The following is a 21,820-nucleotide window of genomic DNA, read 5'->3' as shown; positions in this document are numbered from 1 at the left end:
AGAGACACAGAGTGAAGAGATAACCCAGAGGCTTTGGATAAAGGCATCTGTCCACAATCCATCCATCATCCATCATCCATCCATCATCTATCATCCATCATCCATCCATCTATACAGCCATCGTGCAGAATAGAAATGTGTCTCAAAAATCTGTGTGTGTGTGTGTGCGCAAGCAAGCGTGCATTTTTGTTTGTGTGCGTGTTCGAACACATTCATGCTTTCATACTAATTTATACATACATGTGTCTCTCTTTATATCTGTCTTTCTCTCTGTGTCTCTCTATATATCTGTCCGTCTCTCTGTGTCTCTCTAGCTGTCTGATGTTCTATTTATATTAAGAAATGTCTTACCTTACAGATTTCGGAAACGTGTGTGTGTGTGTGCATGCATGCGTGTGCGTGCGTGTACATGCATGTGTGTGTGAATACACCTACTTACTCCTCAAAATAATCCACCATGAATAACCATGAGATCATTTATGAATAAACATGGAGGAGCCAGGACTGGGAACACACACACACACACACACACACACACACACACACACACACACTTGAGTGAGAACTCTCACCATTGATCAGCTGATGAATATTCATCCTCCCATCTCCTCCCTCTTTCTCACACTTCCCTCGCGCTCTCCGTCTGTCACTTTGACAGCTCTATAGATCAGCGCAGACTGATTTTTGTACAGCTAAGCCCTCTCTTCCCCTCCTCTCCTTTTCTCTCCTCCTCTCCTACCCATCTTAATTTTTTTCTCTTGAGATGTTCATGTGGTTTATACCGCGCAACAAACAATATCAACAGACGTTACTTGGAAAAGCTGCTTTTATTCCACAGACCACATACGGCTGACTGAAGTGAGGAGAGTCGCGTCCAGATAGAAGCACTCTGCCACCTAGAGGTCAGAGAGAGTTATCCATTAATGTGTTTCAAAAAGATCAAATAGTGGGTTTGTTTATTGTTCAGGGTAACTGTCGTCTCACCTGAAATGAAGCACGGTCCGGGATTGCATTAATACCGCAATCATTAAAACAATGAAATGTTTGAGAATTTTCCAATGACCAAATTGAAAATGAGCCAAATTCATCTGATATGAATTGATCACTGGTGGTCTATCTCAGTACAGTCTCTGTACTGTCTAACCCCAATCTGCTCCTTAATGACCTGTCTCTGTACTGTCTAACCCCTACCTGCTCCTTAATGACCCGTCTCTGTACTGTCTAACCCCTACCTGCTCCTTAATGACCCGTCTCTGTACTGTCTAACCCCTACCTGCTCCTTAAGGACCCGTCTCTGTACTGTCTAACCCCTACCTGCTCCTTAATGACCCGTCTCTGCACTGTCTAACCCCTACCTGCTCTTTAATGGAGCACTTTGTATAAAAGCATCTGCTAAATAACTAATTAGTCAAATTCACAATTAGAAATAAATAGACTAGCCAACTGATGAAGATAAACATGAAGATACTTAAAAAAAAGCCAGCAATTTCAAAATAAAAGCCTGTTCGAAGTTTTATTTAAAAACAAAGACTGAAACAATCGCCCGCCCCCCCCCCCAAACACACACACACACACATCCCCCCCCCCCCCCCGCCCCCCCCCCCCCACACACACACACACACACAAACACAAACGCACACACAGAGCATGGAGGAAGTTGCACTACTTCAGACAAGCCACTTCATGTTTAGTAGTTTGCACTGGGTTGGTCCACTGCAGGGTCACATGACCATACGCCGACAGTGCTGGGGGAGGGCCCCTGGGAGGAGGGGCCCTGGGGGAGGGCCCCTAGTTTGATGGCCCCTGGGAGGAGGGCCCCTGGCAAGTGGGCTCCTGGGTGGAGAGCCTGTGGGAGCAAGGCTTTGGGGAGGGCCCATGGGTGGAGGGCCTATCGGGGGCGGGCCCCTAGGGGGAGGGCCCCTGGGAGCCAGGCTGGGGCAGGGGGGGGGGGGCGGGCCCCTGGTGTTCAGAGTCTGTCATGTTCGGTCTCTCCAGGTGACTCCAGCAGCACGATGAAAACTACCTTACTACCAATCAGCTTGTCCAATAGTCTCTCTCATAGCTCTCTCTCTATGTACACATCTACCTCACTCTACCACTCTCTCCCCTGTCTACCACTCAGAGTCTACCTCACTCTACCACTCTCTCTCTCTCTCTCTCTCTCTCTCTCTCTCTCTCTCTCTCTCTCTCTCTCTCTCTCTCTCTCTCTCTCTCTCTCTCTCTCTCTCTCTCTCTCTCTCTCTCTCTCTCTCTCTCTCTCTCTCTCTCTCTCTCAGGTACGCCTCCTCTTGGTTCCTCCGGGGCTCGCAGGGTGTGATGAAGATGATGACGAGGAGATGAGCTTCTCAGCTTGTCCTCGATTCCTCTTCCTCTTCTCTGCCTCCTTAACGCCTCCTCCTCCTCCTCCTCCTCCTCCTGCTCCTCCTCCTCCTCCCCCCTCGCTCGGCCCCTTCTCTCTCTCCTTCTCCCTCTCTTTGTCTCTCTCCTTGTCACGGCTGCTCCCTCGCTCGCCCAACTTCACCGACGAGTTGCTGCCTGAGAGAGAGAGAGAGAGAGAGAGAGAACGTATTATGGAACGTGTTTTTTGTTAAGTCCTTGAAGCCCATTTCTTAATGTTTGCTCTGGCGATAACTTGCCTTTACGTACCAATAAAGATAATTTTAATTTATAGAGATATACATTAATACTGTAGATCTAGGTGTCTCTAGAGAGATGGGTCTAGGGGTCTCTCTTTAGAGCGATGGATGTAAGTCTCTTTAAAAAGATGGGTGTTGGTCTCTCCAGAGAGAGATGGGTGTAGTTCTCTCTAAAGAGATGGGTGTAGGTCTGTCTCTTTAGAGAGAGATGGATGTAGGTCTCTCTCTCTCTCTGGGTGTAGGTGTATCTCTAGAGAGATGGGTCTATGGGTCTCTCTTTAGAGCGATGGATGCAAGTCTCTTTAAAAAGATGGGGGTTGGTCTCTCCAGAGAGAGATGGGTGTAGTTCTCTCTAAAGAGATGGGTCTAGGTCTCTCTCTCTAGAGAGATGTGTGTGGGTCTCTCTCTGGAGAGATGTGTATGGGTCTCTCTAGAGAGATGTGTATGGCTCTCTCTCTGGAGAGATGTGTATGGGTCTCTCTCTGGAGAGATGTGTATGGGTCTCTCTAGAGAGATGTGTATGGGTCTCTCTAGAGAGATGTGTGTAGGTCTCTCTAGAGAGATGTGTATCTCTAGAGAGATGTGTATGGGTCTCTCTAGAGAGATGTGTATGGGTCTCTCTAGAGAGATGTGTATGGTTCTCTCTAGAGAGATGGTGTAGCTCCATCTAGAGAGATGGGTGTAGGTCCCTCTAGAGAGATGGGTGTAGGTCCCTCTAGAGAGAAGGGTGTAGGTCTTACCTTCTTCATGAGTGGCAGGAGGTTCTCTCTCCATCTTAAACTCCTTCTTCTCCTCCTCACCCCCTCCCTTCCCTACACAAAAATACACACACACACACACACACATATTACATGTTACAATATGTGGGAGACACAAGGTCAAAGATCATGCATTGTGAGTGTGCGTGGGAGACACAAGGTTGAAGGTCACGCAGTGTATGTGCTCACCTTCTTTAACGTCCTGGATGATGTCATCAGGCAGAGAGAAGCTCTTCTCCGAGTTCGGAAAGGGAAGGATCTCCGACTCATGCTGCACACACACACACACACACAGGAAATGCATTCAAAGCTACGAGGACATTTTATTAAGATTATATTCAAACATTAGAAGAGACACATCTAGATAGACAAACACACACAAAGACACAGTTACACAAACAGAGAGACACACACACACACACATTGACAAACGGAGAAACAAACAGACACACCAGACTGAAAGAGTTCAGGGGCAGAGAGGCTATCTATCAACTTCCAATAGAGGCTGCCTATCAGAAAGAATGTGAGACTAATAGGCTGACAGACAGGTAGACAGACTGATGGACAGACGGGTAGACAGACAGGCAGGCGGGCGGGCAGACCAGGGTCTGCATGTCGTTCGTACAGACAGACCGACAGGAGACAGATAGCTGAATGAGCAGGCCCTGCATGTCATACAGACAGAGAGGCAGACAGACGGACATACAGACAGAGAGAGAGGCAGCAGACGTAGCAGGACCTGCATGTCGTACAGATAGACAGACAGGCAGACGGACAGCAGATTGAGCAGGGCCTGAATGTCATACAGATAGACAGACAGGCAGACGGACAGCAGATTGAGCAGGGCCTGAATGTCATACAGACAGACAGGCAGACAGACGGACGTACAGACAGACCAGGGCCTGCATGTCGTACATGGTTCCCAGGACAGACAGACAGACAGACAGACAGACAGACAGACAGACAGACAGGCAGCAGACGTACCAGGGCCTGCATGTCGTACATGGTTCCCAGGTGGTCCCAGATGACGGAGGAGGAGACCTGCCGGCCTATGTTCTGGCTGAACTTGTCCCGAATGCAGATCATGTGGAAGTGACGGTTCACCCCTGGAGAGACACACACACACACACACACACACACACACACACACCAACACACACCCACACACAACACAAAAAACACACCACAACCCAACACACACCCAGCACAAGACAGAGGAAAGACACGTTTAATGAGCCGTTAGGTAAGGCTTGGTTAGGGTTAGGGTTAGTGTCTTGGTTAGCTCTACAGCTGGGATTAGCAGGGTTAGGGTTAGTGTCTGGGTTAGCTCTTCAGCTGGGGTTAGCAGGGTTAGGGTTAGTGTCTAGTTAGCTCTATGGCTAGAGGTTAGCAGGGGGTTAGGGTTAATAGGGTTAGGGCTGGGGCTTAGTGTCAGGGTTTGGGTGAGTAGGTTTGGTAAAGGTTAAGGGTAAGTGTCAAGGCTGGTTAAGGTTGGGGTTTAATGTTAGGGTTGGTGTTAGTAGGGTTGGAGGCAAGTGTCAGGGTTGGGGTTATTAGGGTTTGAGGTTAGTGCCAGGGTTGGGGTTAGTAGGGTTTGAGGTTAATGTCAGGGTTGGTGTTAGTAGGGTTTGAGGTTAGTGTCAGGGTTGGGGTTAGTAGGGTTTGAGGTAAGTGTCAGGGTTGCGGTTAGTATAGTTGGGGTTCAGTGTCAGGTTCGGGGGTTAATAGGGTTATCTCTCAGGTTGGGGTCAAGTGGCAGGGTCAAGGGCTAACTTGCTGTTGTTTATGTTTAGCCGGCTAGGTGGCTAACACAATTAGCTTCTGTCTCTGAACTAACATCATCACACCCGAGTTGGCCTAGCAGCACTAATTTACCCCACGGCCCGCAGGCCAGACCGGGTCTCACAGACGACCCGAGGCGGACTACAGGACCGCCCGGAGGACTCCCAGCTCCTGGCTAGCGCTAAGGAGCTAGCTGTGTCTCCTGAGTATCAAGGTTTTGGCGTCCAGCCGTCTTACCTACGGGTTTGTGACCCAGCATAGCGTGGAAGAGGCACACCTCTACTTCATGGCTCCATACCACCGAGTCGTCGCCGGGAACTGAGCCCGTGTCTGGTGGCTTTTCGTCGGTCTGTCCTAAAGCTAAGTCTGCCTCCCCCATCTTTCACTGCTACTAGCGGCGAAGATACACAACACAAAGAGGGTAGTTGGGATAGGGCACAGGGTCCGGGCGTACAGTAGGCGGGACCTTACTACATGACGGACCAATCAGTGATCAGAACGTAGATTTGCCGTAGTTTGGGGTTTGTTGGTAACGGGGAGAGGTACCGCCTACCATACGTTCGGACCGTGGGATCCAATATCTACCCAGACTTCAACTCTCGAGTTTCCTGCAACATCACAGACGCCCCCTGCTGGCCCTGAAGCTTTATTGTAAAGAGGAATCATTCATCATATCAACATTTGGTAGTTCGATACCTTTAGGTTACGCATTCTGTATTTATTGAAAGGCTGCCGGCGAGGCTGTAAAGTGGACCATAGCTTTTGATAATCACATGTTTATGATGTTTTATGCAGTTTATTTCTCTATAAATGCGTGGGATCATGGAACAACGAAACCAAGATTGCATGTGGTGATTAAACACCAACAAAAACTTTATTCAAATAAAATAGTACCGTTCACACGACACCCTATACAGATACCACCTCATATGAATTCAGGTATTAAATGTTTTTAAAATGATAGGCGGCTACTAAACTTCACCAGATGAACACAATGAGGATATCTCTTTTACTAATTGACATCAAATACAAAACTTTCCATAAAGCATTAACATTAAGCATCGTAACAAATTAAAGTTTCATACAACCAGGCAGATTACCGTGCGCCGGGACATTAGCTAATGTTCAAACGAAAAGGCTGCGTTCACAGGTCTGCCCTCCGAACCATCCAGTCTCATTAAAGAGCAGCGACACTAGAGCAGACAGCGCCCCCTCTGGCGACACGACGCCATTACACCTAAAAGCAGGGCCAGGTCGCCGGTACAGAAGGAACCGTCATGACCAGTTTGACAAGTTTGACCAGCGCCGTGCTCCCCATTAAGGTGGCTAGGCAGATAAACAGTTGATCAAGTTATCATCAATCAATACATTCCTCTATCAGACCCGTGGTCAGACTGATGGCATCACCAGCGCCGGTATAAAGCTCAAGCTGAAGATCCTCACAGATCATTGGTTGACAGGTCCTCCCTCAGAATCTCCTGCACCAATCAGCTTTGAGGACGGACAGAGGAGGTGAGAGGAAGCGGGGAGGCGGACAAGAACTTTAAGACGTGTGATTGAATCAGGGACTGAGTACTACTGCTCTGGTCTCGTCCAGCTCAACCAGACCAGACAGTCAAACCCAAAGCACGGTGAGCTTTTGGGCCCGTCCTGTAGCTAGCCTCTGGACAGCTAGGCTATGCTAAGCTGCTCCATGGCCGTTGCCAGGTAACGGACGGAGCGGAGCGGCGTCTCTCCTCAGTAGCACGATGAGAGCCTCAACGTTCTGGCCAGGGAGAGAGGAGGAGGGGAGGAGATAAGACGTGGGGAGCTGCAGGCAGATAGGTCAGGACTGAAGTCAGCCAGTCAATGTGTGTGTATGTGTGTGTGTGTGTTCCCAGGGCTGGTGACACACAGGAAATTAGGAGGTTGGACTTCCTGTGTGCCTGCAGCCACCTGCTAGGCACAGAGTCTATATCCCACCAGCATGGTTACCGTGACTACGGCCACGGCCAGAGAGTGACAGGTGGCCGTTTCCAAGACAACCAGACACTAAAATGCTTTGGCAACGTGAGCTTCACCCCTCCCCCTCCCCCCATGCAGAAAAAAAGGGAAAAAAGCAGAGGAGGAGGCGGGGCTGTGGGTGAAATGTGGTGGTGGCTGATTGGAGGAGGGGGTAGGGTATGTGGAGCAGCGGGCGATGCTATTGGTCCTTCTTCTCTGTCTCTGATGCTTCGTCTTTAGAGCCCTCCTCCTCCTCCTCTGGGGGGGTCTCCTCGTACCTGGTGGGGGGGGGGGGGGGGGGGGGGGGGGGGGGGGTGGATAGTATAAATACACAGAAATATAGATATATAGAATATTCATGTATTTCTACAAATGCTTTGTGTTGGAGAAAGGGCTTCCAGAGGGGTTAAAGGTCACTGAGGGTCAGGGGTTCATCCCTATGACCTCCCTGTAGAGGCAGCCTACAGGAAGACCAAGCTGCTGATGAGATGATGGGATGGCGGTCTACCTGTGAGGTCATCATCGTGGGCTGACCACTCATACACCCCCGCTAGTCTCATTCGCCTGCCGAGCGCACCTGATTGGCTGCCCGCTGAGTGCACCTGACTGGCTGCCTGCTTAGCCCACTTGAGTTGTAAATCTGGTTCTAGTGGATGGTTTTATTAAAGAGGGAGGGAGGGAGGAGATGAAATGAGAGATGGAGAGGGAGCTGGACAGAGCTGGAGGGGGACGTTCTGGGGGGCTGGTTACCTGCCCAGGTAAGACAGGAGGAGAGGAGAGAGAAAGAAGTCTCTACACGGAGGTGGGCTGTAACCGCCGGCGACGGGGGGAGGAGCTTGTCGCCATAGAGACGGCATCCATGGAGCTAGCCAAGCTGGCGGGAGAACCACTGACAGTTGGAAAGGAAGTGAGGCGGGGCGAGCTAGGGATGAATTCCTCTGGAGACTCAAAGCTAACGAGAGAGACAGAGCCAGAGAGACAGAGCCATAGCCAGAGAGAGAGACAGAGCCATAGCCAGAGAGACAGAGCCAGAGAGAGAGACAGAGCCAGAGAGAGAGAGACAGAGCCAGAGCCACAAGGAGGAAGAGAGAGCATAGAGAAGATTGAGAAGAAGATGAGGAGAAAGCCAATACATCTAATGTCACTTATAAGAGTGAAGTTGTGTGTGAGTAATGGGAGAGAGAGTGAGTGAGTGAGTGAGTGAGTGAGTGAGTGAGAGAGAGAGAGAGATGAGGGGGCTGAATGATGGCCGACAGAGTAAAGAGGAGCGGAAGTTATGAGTTTCTGTCCAATGAGAGACAAGCAGAGAGTTCGGAGAGCCAATCAGAGATCATTACAGCTCGGATGTGGGAGGATGAAGGCTGAGGAAGATCCAATGATGTCCATATGGGTGGGGAAGGGGGGGTGATGGTCTGACAGACAGACAGACAGACAGACAGACAGACAGACAGACAATCATAGACAGATGATGGACAGACTGACAGATGACAGATAGATGCTTTGACAGAGAGAGAGAGAGACATACAGATCGATTGACAGACAGGTTTTGGATGCAGCGGATGCGGGCGCTTAACCCACCTGAACATCTCTGTGACCTCTCCTTTGATCAACGCCACGAGGACAGGGAAACCGATGCAGGCTGGCACCAGGTATAGCAGAGCAGGCTGGAGAGACAGACAGGTTACTGTGAGAGACAGACAGGTTAAACCGACAGACAGGTAGAGAGACAGACAGGTGCGGGTACCTGTGCGTGTTTGAAGGTGTGCATGATGAAAATGGTCAGTCCCAGGCCGAAGATGTAGGCCAGGAAGCTAGCGTAGAAATACGTCCTGCTGTTCTTCTTCAGACTGGAGAGAGAGAGCGAGAGAGAGAGAGAAACAGGTTAACAACACACAGATGAGAGAGAGAGAGAACGAGAGAGAGAGACAACACAGAGACAGAGAGTGTGAGACCTGATGTCGAAGCGCAGCAGCAGAGCGATGAAGATGCCAGGGATGACGATGTCTCCCAGACCCAACATGGCGAAGTTACTGGCATCCATGCCTCTCTCCAGCAGGTCCTGAGGGAACACCACTGGGGGAGAGCAGGGAACAGATGGACCAACATTATGGACCGGAGATAGAGAACATGGACCAGAGATAGAGAACATTATGGAGCAGAGAGTGAGAACATGGACCAGAGATAGAGAACATTATGGACCAGAGAAAGAGAACATGGAATAGAGAAAAAGGTAAGAACATTGAGCCGAGGACAGAGATTGAGAACATGGACCCAGAGAGTGAGAACATGGACCAGAGAGTGAGAACATGGACCAGAGAGTGAGAACATGGACCACAGAGTGAGAACATGGACAGAGAGTGAGACCATGGACCAGAGAGTGAGACCATGGACAGAGTGAGACCATGGACCAGAGAGTGAGAACATGGACCAGAGAGTTTGAACATGGACCAGAGAACAGAGAGTGAGAATATGGAAAGAGAGTGGGAACATGGACAGAGAGTGAGAACATGGACCAGAGAGTGAGAACATGGACAGAGAGTGAGAACATGGACAGAGAGTGAGAACATGGACAGAGAGTGAGACCATGGACAGAGAGTGAGACCATGGAACAGAGAGTGAGACCATGGAACAGAGAGTGAGAACATGGACCAGAGAACAGAGGGTGAGAACAGGTTCCCTTATGAGCAGAGAGAGAACATAAAACACCAAGTTCATCTTAAAAAACATCAACTACACTTACGTTTGATTGGCGCCTCAAAGGACCTGGCAACGGTAACCATGACGTTGGTTCCAAACACCTGGTGACAGCAGAAAGAATCAGAGCAGGTCGCGCCACACTGCCACCCTGCTGAGGCTAGCAGCCCTACCCCGGCGTGTGATTGGCCGATTGGGTGAATGAATGCGTGTGTGTGTGCGCGTGTGTGTGTGTGTGTGTGTGTGTGTGTGTGTGTGTGTGTGTGTGTGTGTGTGGGGGGGGGTTCTCACCCAGAAGACATCGTACACAAACAGCCCCCCCAGCAGGATGCAGCCGGTGCAGACGTTGTTCAGGTGCAGGAGCTCCACGCCGTTCAGAGCGAACGCCAAACCAAACAGGTTGTTGGCCACCCAGTGCTGTGAGGTCACAAATACAACAGGTTACTGGTCTCCCAGTGCTGTGAGGTCACAAACACAACAGGTTACTGGTGGCCCAGTGCTGTGAGGTCACAAACACAACAGGTTACTGGCTAGTGAGGACCAGGAGGTTGGGCTGCGGCGATGACTTCAAGTTTGCGTTGGGAACAGGTGTGTGAGCAGGCGAAACTTACCTTTTTGAGCACGTACCAGACGCCAACCACGCCCCCAATCACCAAACACACCAGGTCCTTGGTGTCAAACTCATAGTTCACTACCTCTGTGAACACACAAACACACACACGTATTGATGTGGTGTGTGATGGGGGTGCCGTGATGTAGTGATGGGATGATAGTGACTTGATGCTGGTGATGTAATGACGTGACGGTGATGGTAGTGATGGGATGGTTATGATGTGATGGTAGTGATGGGATGATGGTGATGGGATGGTGGTGATGGGATAGTTATGATGTGATGGTAGTGATGGGATGGTTATGATGTGATGGTAGTGATGGGATGGTGTTGATGGGATGGTGGTGATGTGATAGTAGTGATGTGATGGTAGTGATGTGATGGTGGTGATGTGATGGTAGTGATGGGATGGTGGTGATGTGATGACGTGACGGTGATGGTGTGATGGGATGGTGGTGATGTGATGGTGGTGATGGGATGGTGGTGATGGGATGGTGGTGATGTGATGGTGGTGATGTGATGGTAGTGATGTGATGGTGGTGATGTGATGGTAGTGATGTGATGGTGGTGATGTGATGGTGTTGATGGGATGGTAGTGATGGGATGGTGGTGTGATGGTAGTGATGGGATGGTAGTAATGCAGTCATGTGATGTAGTGATGGTAGGGTAGTGATGAGATGTGATGGTCATGATGTAGCGATCTGATTGTAGTGACGCGATGGGAGTGATGTGATGGTGGTGATGTGATGGTGGTGATGTGATGGTGGTGATGTGAGGTCCTTACCCTCCTTGGCCTCCCCAGAGCCCTGGGTGAAGAGCAGCTGGTACTGCTTGATGGGTATAGAGGCGGGGAACACCTTGGCCATCAGGGGGCTGGAGGGGGCAGGTACTACGTCAGCTACCACATCAGGTACTGGGTATTACCTCAGCAGGTGTGTGTACAATGTGTGTATAGTGTGTAGTGTGTGGTACCTCATTGTGTGAGCCAGGGCCAGGATCCCCAGGACGAAGAAGTACATGGAGAGAAGGAGGTTGATGTACTCCTGACTGAAAACCTAAAGCACAACATCAGGACTGTCAGTACTACTACCATTACCATTAGTAGTATTACTACTATAACCACTAGCATTACCTAGTACCTAGTATAACTAGTACTATAATTATTTATATTAGGATTACTATCACTATTATTAGTTATATTACTACTACTACTAGGATTACTATTTCTACTAGTATTACACTATGGACTTTAATTTAAAGGTCCCATGACATGCCACCAGGTGAGGCGTGATTAGCCGTTACAAGCCGTTTTGAAAATCTGCCCCTTATGACATCACAGGTTAATCACACCACACCTGGTGGCATGTCATGGGACCTTTAATCTAGAGCTAAGGGGCGGAGGTCTCTCCTCTACCAATCGATAGGTCGTAGAGCGGGTCAAACTCAGTCAACCACCAGACCACGCCCCCTGCGGTAACCGGGGATACCGCTGGAGGAGGAATCTACCTTGAAGAACAGGTAGAGTCCGAACAGAGTGCAACTGGCGATGATGGGGAAGCGCGCCGCGTCTCTGCCGGTGATGGTCTCGGGCATGTCAGACGAGTTCTGCAGAGAGAGGCTGTCAGTCACCTTACACACACAGTGTGTGTGTGTGTGTGTGTGTGTGTGTGTGTGTGTGTGTGTGTGTGTGTGTGTGTGTGTGTGTGTGTGTGTGTGTGTGTGTGTGCGTGTGTGTGTGTGTGAGGTCCCTGCCTCCCGGGGATGAATTGAGGTCATACAATGACGAGGAAGAAGAAAGTGGAGAATTGAGAGTATGAAGGAGAGAGCAGCGAGGAGGAGAGAGCAGCGAGGAGGAGAAAGCAGCGAGGAGGAGAAAGCAGCGAGGAGGAGAGGAGGAAGAGGCCACTCAACACTAAGCTGTGTGGGTTGAGTGTGCGCTGGAGTTGTGTGAATGCTTTGTGTGTGTTGAGTTTCCAGATGTGTGTTGAGTGTGTGTTCATCCAGCCTCCAGTACTCACTCTGTACCCAGAATCACACCCAACCTCGCCAAGCACCTATAGAACCACACACAGAAGGCCAGCCACAGGAGAGACAGACAGACAGGAGACAGACAGACAGGTGGAGGACAGACGGGCGGAGGACAGACGTGTGTGTGGAGAAACAGAGAGAACAAAGGGATCAGGAGGAGCAGAGGAAGGAGGAGGAGTCACCTGGTCAGCAGGTGGACGGGCTCCGCCCACCTGCCACCAGCTGCTGTGTGATTGGGAAGTTCTATCCGCTGTTTTGTGATTGGTTAATTCTATCCGCTGCTTTGTGATTGGTTAATTCTATCCACTGCTGTGTGATTGGGTAGTTCTATCTGCTGCTGTGTGATTGGGTAGTTCCATCTGCTGCTGTGTGATTGGGTAGTTCCTTCTGCTGCTGTGTGATTGGGGTGTTCCATCTGCTGCTGTGTGATTGGGTAGTTCCATCTACTGCTGTGTGATTGGGTAGTTCCTTCTGCTGCTGTGTGATTGGGTAGTTCTATCTGCTCCTGTGTGATTGGTAAGTTATATCCAGTATCTTCTGCTGTGTGATTGGGTAGTTCTATCAGCTGCTGTGTGATTGGGTAGTTATATCCAGTATTCACTGCTGTCGGATGTCTTTGTTCGATACAGTTCATAACATATTGAACAACGAAGGATGCAATCAGAGTGGACAGAAAGAAACAAGCAGTGAGGGTATTTCCCATAATGCAGTGCTCCCAGAGAATGCTATAGAGTGGATCAGTAGTTAACATGGTGGTCCTAATAATATATTCAGCCTTTAGCAGAATCTTTTATCCACAGGGACTTTCAGTGATACAGACAGGTCATCAAGGAGCAGGTAGGGGTTAGACAGTACAGAGACAGGTCATCGAGGAGCAGGTAGGGGTTAGACAGTACAGAGACAGGTCATCAAGGAGCAGGTAGGGGTTAGACAGTACAGAGACAGGTCATCAAGGAGCAGGTAGGGGTTAGACAGTACAGAGACAGGTCATCAAGGTGCAGGTAGGGGTTAGACAGTACAGAGACAGGTCATTAAGGAGCGGGTAGGGGTTAGACAGTACAGAGACAGGTCATTAAGGAGCAGGTAGGGGTTAGACAGTACAGAGACAGGTCATCAAGGAGCAGGTAGGGTTAGACCGTACAGAGACAGGTCATTATTGATCAGGTAGGGTTAGACCGTACAGAGACAGGTCATTAATGATCAGGTAGGGGTCAGGGGTCATCTTGCTCTAGGAGGCCTACTGGTAGACTGAGGACTTTGGGGTCAAACCGAGAACTTTTAAGCTGTGAATCAACATCTAGAATATCCTGGTCTCACTCAATTTAGTAATCGACCAAACCTCTTCTGGTCTTAAACAGTATTACTAAACCTCGTTGTTTGTGGTGATACAGTTCAAAAGTCGGTTTCAGTGTAAATGTAGGACTACCATGTTGGTCAAACTACTTAAATCAACAACTCGTCGAGTCGCGCTACTTCAGTATGCAGTTTCCTGGTATTTGTACATGAACTTGTGAGACACGTTATCGAAGAACAGTTCCTGAGGCACCACAAGTTAACGTGGGCATTTCCGCTGCAGGCATATCTTACAGCAGAGATAGTACACGTCTCTCTGATCCACACTAACATCTGACTCCATATCACCACCAACATCTGACTCCATATCACCACAAACACCTGTCTTCATATCACAACCACTAACATCTGTCTCCATATCACCAACACCTGACTCCATATCGATAACATCTGCCTCCATATCACCACGAACATCTGACTCCCGATCACTAACATCTGACTCTATATCCCCACTAACATCTGACTCCATATCACTAACATCTGACTCTATATCCCCACTAACATCTGACTCCATATCACTAACATCTGACTCTATATCCCCACTAACATCTGACTCTACATCCCCACTAACGTATGTTTGTCTGGTGGGTCCAGCAGTTCATCAAACGATCCTTTTCCGATTCAGACTCCAACAGAACCATTTCCGGGGGAACTAAGTCCCCACTAACATCGGTTTGCCTGGTGGGTCCTTCATCATTCGACCCTTGTCTGATTCAGACGTCAATAAAGCCATATCCGGGATAACTAAGTCACAAACAGATTAAATTCCACTTAGTTCATTGTCAACTATGTTTCCCTCCATTAACCAGACCGGAGGAGCGCATCAGAATAGTTGAACAACAAAACACCGCCAGCTGTTCTCCAGTAGAACCACACAGGCCATGATGAGAGACCAGACCCTAGACCACTGGATCCTTGGGGCGACCCGACCCTGGACCACTAGATCCCGGGGATGGGGGGTACCTTGGACTTGGAGCAGGTGACGGACCGCAGGGCCCCAAAGAAGATGGGCAGCAGGGCCATGAACAGCAGGCTCCCGTACGCCAGCGCCGTTCCCTCCGGTGTCGCCACGAACTTCGCCGCCGTCGCATTCAGAACGTCGGTCCCGTTGAGCTCCGCGTCGGGCGAGAGCCCCGGTATCGGGACAGAGGCCTCGGGGGGCGGCACAGACCCCTGGTCCACGTCAGCCATCTTCACAGGATTCAGTCGAGCGGCGCTACAGGAGACAGAGGCTGGTTCGTGTGCTGTCGTCCAGTAAGGCCACGTTTGCTAAAGCTGGAAGAGCCGAGTGACTTCCTCGTTGGTTCTGCGGTTGGTTCAGAGGAACTACGCGGAAGCACAGGCGGCTCACTCCCGTCCCCTGGTGGCTGAGTCAAGAAGAGTTGAGATGGAGCTCATTCAACAATTGTATACCTCCAACAATTGTATAAAATAATAATGAATTCCAAAACAACCACATACAATCACGGGAGACGGGGAGAACAATTTTAAAGACGATAATACATTTGAACTAGTTTATGATTAATTCTGCATTATACTAACTGTAGGCAGGAGGAAAATAAACATATGACTGTAGTATGAAGATAGGGTTGAGGTGTGATCACGAAACAAAACTGTGTGTGTGTGTGTGTGTGTGTGTGTGTGCATTTTAAAATGTCAATAATATTACTCTCACTGTTTGAATGTGTTCAAATAATCATTATTCTTTATTATTCAGGCATAGAAAGGATGACATTAAAAATATTTACATTGTCTGTGCAGTATGAGGTATAAATGATACTAAAAAAATTACTTTAAATCATGGCAGACAACAAGAGCTTTCAAAACAATCAATTATCAATAATAATATTACAAAAGCATATAATAAAAATCATCAAGACAAAGATTATAAAACAGATTTATCGGTTTGGTGGTCTTTTAACTTTCAGAACTTTACAGATAAAGGGGGACGAGACAAGAAGACCAAGAATATATTTATAAAGCTTACAGTATCATCTTCTCAAAAAAAATAGAACAGTGACATTACTGTTCCATGCTGATTGGCTGTTTAAATCTTAGAAGAGAATAGATGTCGATGGTCCAGTAATGTTCACTCCCAGCCAGGCTCCAGACGCAATCCAACGATCACAGAGCAGCCAGGCTGGACGAGAGGATGGCAGAGAGGCTCAGGAGGATGAGGAGGGGTGTGGCCTGAGGGAGGTGGGTGGAGCTTTTAAGCTCCACCTCTATGGGGAAGTGTTCGCTTATGTGCATGGCCTGTCAGACAAAAGCAACAGATCCCAGTCAGAGGAGTTGCATGGATAAGGGGGAGCGAGGGAGGGGGAGTTGGAGGAGGAGGAGGAGAGAGATGAGAACAATGTAACAGATTGTAGAAGACATGAAGCGAGTGAGACGGGTTAGATATAATATTTATATAATATACAGTAACCCAGCTGTAAGAATCATGCCAATAAAGCCACTTGGCCCTTGAGTGAGTGAGTGAGGTTACCTACCTCCATCTTCTTGATCTGGTAGGTCTTAGCGTAGTTGAAGACCGACGCAGACTGCGGCTCCACCTGCTTCAGGAACGACTTACCATGCACCACAAACCTAACACACACACACACACAATGAAATGACAACAATAAACACTACCCTACTAACCTAGAGACACTAACCACCTGTACTATCGCCAAGTTATCTACAAACCTGTCGTAGGCACAGTCTGTGGTGTCAGTGGTTGTTGTGTCAACGTGGTCACCGATCAGCCAATAGAAACCCTTCTTTGTGAAGAGGCGGATCTCTTTCTTCTTGGGCCGGGTCATGTGACTGCAGCCAGCGTTGAAGTTCCCCAGGAACATGACCGTCTAAAACACAAACACACACACACGTCATTCAGGAAGTGGTCATGCATAGAAGTGCATGCTGGGAGATGGACTGCGAGCCCTCACCTCGGTGTTCCACCTCTTGCTGATGTCCGTGAAGACGTCGTAGAGCTGGTCCATCTCCTGCACCGCCCGGCCCGGCGCCGTGTTCACCGCCACCAGCACAAAGTCCCCCACGCCTGGGGGTAAAGGGCCATGCTTTATTAGTGACCACCAGGGGGCAGCAGAGCCTCCAGACCACAGCAGAGCGCTGGGAGCCAGAGACCAGAGGTGTTGGATGGCAGGATGAGGTGAGCTAAAAGACTCAAAATTCACCTGTTCAGAGTTCACCTAGACTCTGCATAGCCATCCAGTCCCCCCCTCCCACTATTGTATGTTCTACGTCCTGGCCCTTTATGTAGGCACTTACTGTATGTTGTATTTATTCACATTACTTCATTTTGTAGCATCTGCAGTCGCTAGCTATCACTGCTGTATACGAGGAATGGGTTAGCCTAGCGATTGTAAGTACTTGCACTTGGTTCTATGAATATCTTTACTGTACCGACAGAGATATATTGTTTCACTTCTAGTGACGAATGTGCTTATTGTAAGTCGCTTTGGATGAAAGCGTCTGCTAAAGGCCTTTAATGTAAATGTAAATGTAAATGAGCTCACGTGTTTCTTTGCTCTTAAACCGAACCAGAAACGGCGGCCGGGCGAAGCTCTTCCCCTTGTACTGGTGATGGTCGCTCACACTGACGATTTCACTCCTGAGGGGAGGAGCTTACCGTCATTAAGGAATTAATGATATGCACAGTATCAGCCTTACTTTCAATCAAATGATTAGTGCATAGTCATAGGTTATAATCAGTAGTTAGTTAGTTTGTTGACTTACCAGTAAATTGTTTCATGTTGTAATGTTAGTATAGAAGTTAATGTTAAAGTTAGAATAATAGTTATGGTTATAGTTAGTTTTCTTGGTTACTAATTTGTAGAGGAAGACCTATTGCTGCATGTCGTTGAGTTGTATAAGAGTTATGGTTATATTTAGTATAATAGTTATGGTTTTAGTTAGTATAATAGTTATAGTTAGTTGGTTTGTAGTTGACTAACCTGTAGAGGAAGACGTATTGCTGCATTTCGTTGAGTTTGTATAATAGTTATGGTTATAGTTAGTATAATAGTTATAGTTGGTTAGTAGTTGACTAACCTGTAGAGGAAGACGTATTCCTGCATGTCATTTGGATTGACTCCAAGGCTCCGGCTGGCTACCGTCTGGTACTGGTGGTTGTAACTATACCAAAGGAAAACATCTTGATTAGATTTATACCCAATACACTCAACTCACAGCAGAGGGTTGTGTCCGAGGAGAGAGGAAAAGGTGACCTGTGTTTCATAGAGGAGAGAGGTACAGATGACCGGTGTGTCAGAAGAAAGAGGTACAGTTGGCCTGTGTGTCAGAGGAGAGGATACGGATGACCATTATCCGCTCATTCACTCATGATTAAGATAATGATGAACGACGCCCAGTCATTATTAGCCAGCGGGTAAAGTTTGGAAAGAAGAGTTTGAACTGGGAGGCTCCCAGTAGCCAGGACAGCCACTACCAACACACCTCAATGATGCAAGGCGATGTCACTTTCTGCCAAGCACCAGAAAGTGACATTTTCATGGTGAGGCTTGGTGTTACTTTTGCAGTATTTCAAACCACCCAAAGAGAGCCTGAAACTAACCAATCAGGGACAGTTGTGGGTAAGAAACAAGCAGCAGCTGTGCGTCCCCTGAGATGCTCATTGAATTGTGCACAGCAAAGTTATGATTGGGGTTAGGGGGTTATTGGGTTAGGGGATGATTGTGGATAGGGGATGATTCGGGATAGGGAGTGATTGGGATTAGGGGGGTGATTGGGGTTGAGGGGTGTGGTGCCTACCTGTCATTGTCCCTGTAGGGAGAAGGCACATGGTTAAAACCATAGTGACACTCGTCGTCATGGAAACACTGCTGAGGCCTTATACATATGTTCTACTGCCTGTAGCTCTGTATAGAGCAAGGCACCAACGCTGCAGGGTTGGGGGTTCTACTCCCTGTAGCCCAGTATATAGAGCAAGGCACCAACACTGCAGGGTTGGGGGTTCTATTCCCTGTAGCCCAGAAGGCAGAGCAAGGCACCAATGCTGCAGGGTTGGGGGTTCTATTCCCTGTAGCCCAGAAGGCAGAGCAAGGCACCAATGCTGCAGGGTTGGGGGTTCTAGTCCCTGTAGCCCAGTAGGCAGAGCAAGGCACCAACGCTGCAGGGTTGGGGGTTCTATTCCCTGTGTAGCCCAGTATAGAGCAAGGCACCAACGCTGCAGGGTTGGGGGTTTTATTCCCTGTGTAGCCCAGTAGGCAGAGCAAGGCACCAACACTGCAGGGTTGGGGGTTCTATTCCCTGTAGCCCAGTAGGCAGAGCAAGGCACCAACACTGCAGGGTTGGGGGTTCTATTCCCTGTAGCCCAGTAGGTAGAGCAAGGCACCAACACCGCAGGGTTGGGGGTTCTATTCCCTTGATACAGTACCTGTTCAGTTTGGTCACAAGGTGCTTCATGACGGAACCATTTGGATCATTCACGCCCTGCAGCAGACAGACGTCACAACGAGACACCACCTGCAGACAGACAGGTAGAGAGACAGACAGGAATCACAATGAGACACCACCTGCAGACAGACAGGTATCACAACGAGACACCACCTGCAGACAGACAGGTAGAGAGACAGACAGGTATCACAATAAGGCACCACCTGCAGACAGACAGGAAGAGACAGACAGGTATTATAATGAGACACCACCTGCAGACAGACAGGTAGAGAGACAGACAGGTATCACAACGAGACAGCACCTGCAGACAGGTAGAGAGACGAACAGGTAGAGACAGTCAGAAAGAGAGACACACAGGTAGAGACAGATATATAGAGAAATAGGCAGGCAGAGACACAGACAGGTACAGAGATATAAAGTCAGAGAGGAAGACATGCAGATACACAGGAAGATAAACAGATAGAGAGACAGCTGGACAACTCAACAAACAGCCCAACCATGTGTATGTGTATGTGTATGTGTATGTGTATATGTGTATGCGGTTGTCCTACCCGTTTCAGTGTATACATGACTCTCTTATTGGCTGCCTTGGTGCTATTCAGGCTCTGCAGTTTGAAGGAACAGATCTTGAACCCTGAACTCCGACCCCACCAGCCGAGGAGCAGGAAGAGGAGCAGGGCACGCGGAGAGGAACAGCACAACTTCATGGTCCAACTGAGGGGGGAATTAAACCTCAACATGACGATGCATTCAATGATAGAACAAATACTGCTACACCAGGGGCAGGCCAGTCTACCTGGTCCTTAATGACCCGTCTCGACTGTCTAACCCTTACCTGGGTCCTAAATGACTTGTCTCTGTACTGTCTAACCCCTACCGGCTCCTTAAGGAGCAGTCTGTGTACTGTCTAATGACCCATACCTGCTCCTTAATGACCTGTCTCTGTACTGTCTAATGACCCATACCAGCTCCTCTATTACTTTTCTCTGTACTGTCTAACCCCTACCTGCTCCTTAATGACCTGTCTCTGTATTGTCTAACCCATACCTGCTCCTTAATGACTTGTCTTTGTACTGTCTATCCCATTCCAGACAGAAATGGTTACTAGATAATAACTCAGGGATCACAGCGTGTTCTTCAGCGTGTTCAGTGTCCTGGGATCGACATGTCTGCACCATTCGCTAAATGCTATTCTTCTATGTCTTAATGTGGTAGTCCTTGGTTTACTTACATGCTCTTTTAGCCAGACTTTGAGCTAGCTAACCAGCTATTTAGCTAGCCTGTCAGTAGCTACTCAGTCATCTAGCCAGTTAGCGTTAGTGTTGGGGCCCCTCCCAACCCTGAGGAAGTGAGACCGGTCTAGTGACACCTGGGCTACAGCTAAACAGTCAGGACTACAGCTAAACAGTCAGGGCTACAGCTAAACCGTCAGGGCTACAGCTAAACCGTCAGGGCTACAGCTAAACAGCCAGGGATATAGACAGTCAGTAAGACGGTACTGCCAATGCTCTGCTTTTATAAAGGAGCTCTTCTAAGCAGTGGCCTCTCAAAGCCCTCTACAACTGTTACCAATCAGCCCCTTCCTACACACCTCCACACGGTCAGAGATGCAGGGACAGCCAGCTCATGGGGATTAGGTGTTCAGCTCAGTGACACCTCCACATTAAACAAGGAGGAGCCGGGGATCTAACAAGCAACCTACCGCTGTGGCTCGTGAGCCAGAGTCAGAGATCACTTCCTGTCTGTTGTGACAGACGGATCATTCCAGCCGTGCCTGTGAGTAGGGCCACTCTCACCCCCGGAGAGCAGAGGCACGCCCACTTAGAGACAGACTTTAACCACAACGATGTGATTCACCAAAGAACACCATGGGATTCACCCAAGAACACCATGTGATTCACCCAAGAACATCATATGATTCACCACAGAACACCATGTGATTCACCCAAGAACATCCTATGATTCACTACAGAACACCATGGAATTCAGCCCAGAACAACCGTGTGATTCACCACAGAACAACATGGATTCCAATATTTCAGTTTCTTCAAAACCAGTTTTTTTTGTGGAACTAAACATTACAACTAACATATGTATATACATTACACACACACACACACACACACACACACACACACACACACACACACACACACACACACACCTTCAACACTAAACACTACCCTACTAACAGAGAGGCACTAACCACCTGTATGCACCGAGGGACACTAACCACCAGTACTAACCTAGAGACACTAACCACCTGTACTAACCTAGAGACACTAACCACCTGTACACAGTAACACCTAGCCAGTGCCTCCTCGCTTGTTTGTTTTCTTACCTTCTCAAATCAGGTCGTGGCTACTGTACTGTGGTCTGGTCGTCTCTCTGCTTCTCAGTAGTCTCCCAAGTGGGTGTAGGCCTGTGGTGTCAAATTACACCCTACTACTCTTCCGGTTTAGGCGCCGCCCCCTTCCTAACGATCCCTAGCAGGTGAGACCGGTCAGGCCCGATGAGGAGTCGCGGCTTTTAGGAACAAAACGTGATGTTAATAG

At 48.8% G+C, this 21,820-nt stretch overlaps 3 protein-coding genes across 5 annotated transcripts; all 3 read right to left on the bottom strand.

Annotated features, from left to right (window-relative positions):
- Positions 1–1,613: 1,613 nt before the first annotated feature.
- On the bottom strand, positions 1,614–5,570 carry mrgbp (MRG/MORF4L binding protein). The gene is made up of 5 exons (XM_079742564.1): positions 5,414–5,570; positions 4,379–4,500; positions 3,584–3,665; positions 3,377–3,448; positions 1,614–2,535 (listed from the first exon to the last, which is right to left on the bottom strand). Exons 1-5 carry the CDS (start codon positions 5,553–5,555, stop codon positions 2,273–2,275), a joined length of 681 nt encoding a protein of 226 aa, XP_079598690.1. The 5' UTR covers positions 5,556–5,570; the 3' UTR covers positions 1,614–2,272.
- Positions 5,571–6,018: 448 nt separating this feature from the next.
- hm13 (histocompatibility (minor) 13) lies at positions 6,019–15,127 on the bottom strand. Of its 2 annotated transcripts, none has more exons than XM_079742408.1 (11): positions 14,808–15,127; positions 11,970–12,068; positions 11,436–11,518; positions 11,248–11,336; positions 10,465–10,550; positions 10,145–10,270; positions 9,900–9,957; positions 9,112–9,232; positions 8,904–9,006; positions 8,738–8,823; positions 6,019–7,437 (listed from the first exon to the last, which is right to left on the bottom strand). In XM_079742408.1, the coding sequence occupies exons 1-11, from the start codon at positions 15,033–15,035 to the stop codon at positions 7,359–7,361; spliced, it is 1,158 nt and encodes a 385-aa protein (XP_079598534.1). In that variant the 5' UTR covers positions 15,036–15,127; the 3' UTR covers positions 6,019–7,358. The 2 variants fall into 2 exon arrangements, with proteins under 2 accessions (XP_079598534.1, XP_079598535.1); XM_079742409.1 differs by lacking the exon at positions 6,019–7,437 and adding an exon at positions 7,591–8,111.
- Positions 15,128–15,527: 400 nt separating this feature from the next.
- Positions 15,528–21,676, bottom strand: LOC307079980 (deoxyribonuclease gamma-like). Of its 2 annotated transcripts, XM_079742528.1 has the most exons (10): positions 21,607–21,676; positions 19,817–19,979; positions 19,246–19,334; positions 18,621–18,632; positions 17,901–17,984; positions 17,366–17,460; positions 16,775–16,887; positions 16,533–16,690; positions 16,337–16,433; positions 15,528–16,100 (listed from the first exon to the last, which is right to left on the bottom strand). In XM_079742528.1, the coding sequence occupies exons 2-10, from the start codon at positions 19,970–19,972 to the stop codon at positions 15,969–15,971; spliced, it is 936 nt and encodes a 311-aa protein (XP_079598654.1). In that variant the 5' UTR covers positions 19,973–19,979; positions 21,607–21,676; the 3' UTR covers positions 15,528–15,968. The 2 variants fall into 2 exon arrangements, with proteins under 2 accessions (XP_079598654.1, XP_079598655.1); XM_079742529.1 differs by lacking the exon at positions 18,621–18,632.
- Between the last annotated feature and the right edge of the window lie 144 nt (positions 21,677–21,820).

This window comes from Pollachius pollachius (genome assembly GCF_949987615.1).
Source record: "Pollachius pollachius genome assembly, chromosome: 8".
NCBI lineage: Eukaryota > Metazoa > Chordata > Actinopteri > Gadiformes > Gadidae > Pollachius > Pollachius pollachius.
The sequence above is the reverse complement of the archived record's forward strand: the minus strand, read 5'-3'. Positions and strand labels throughout refer to the sequence as shown.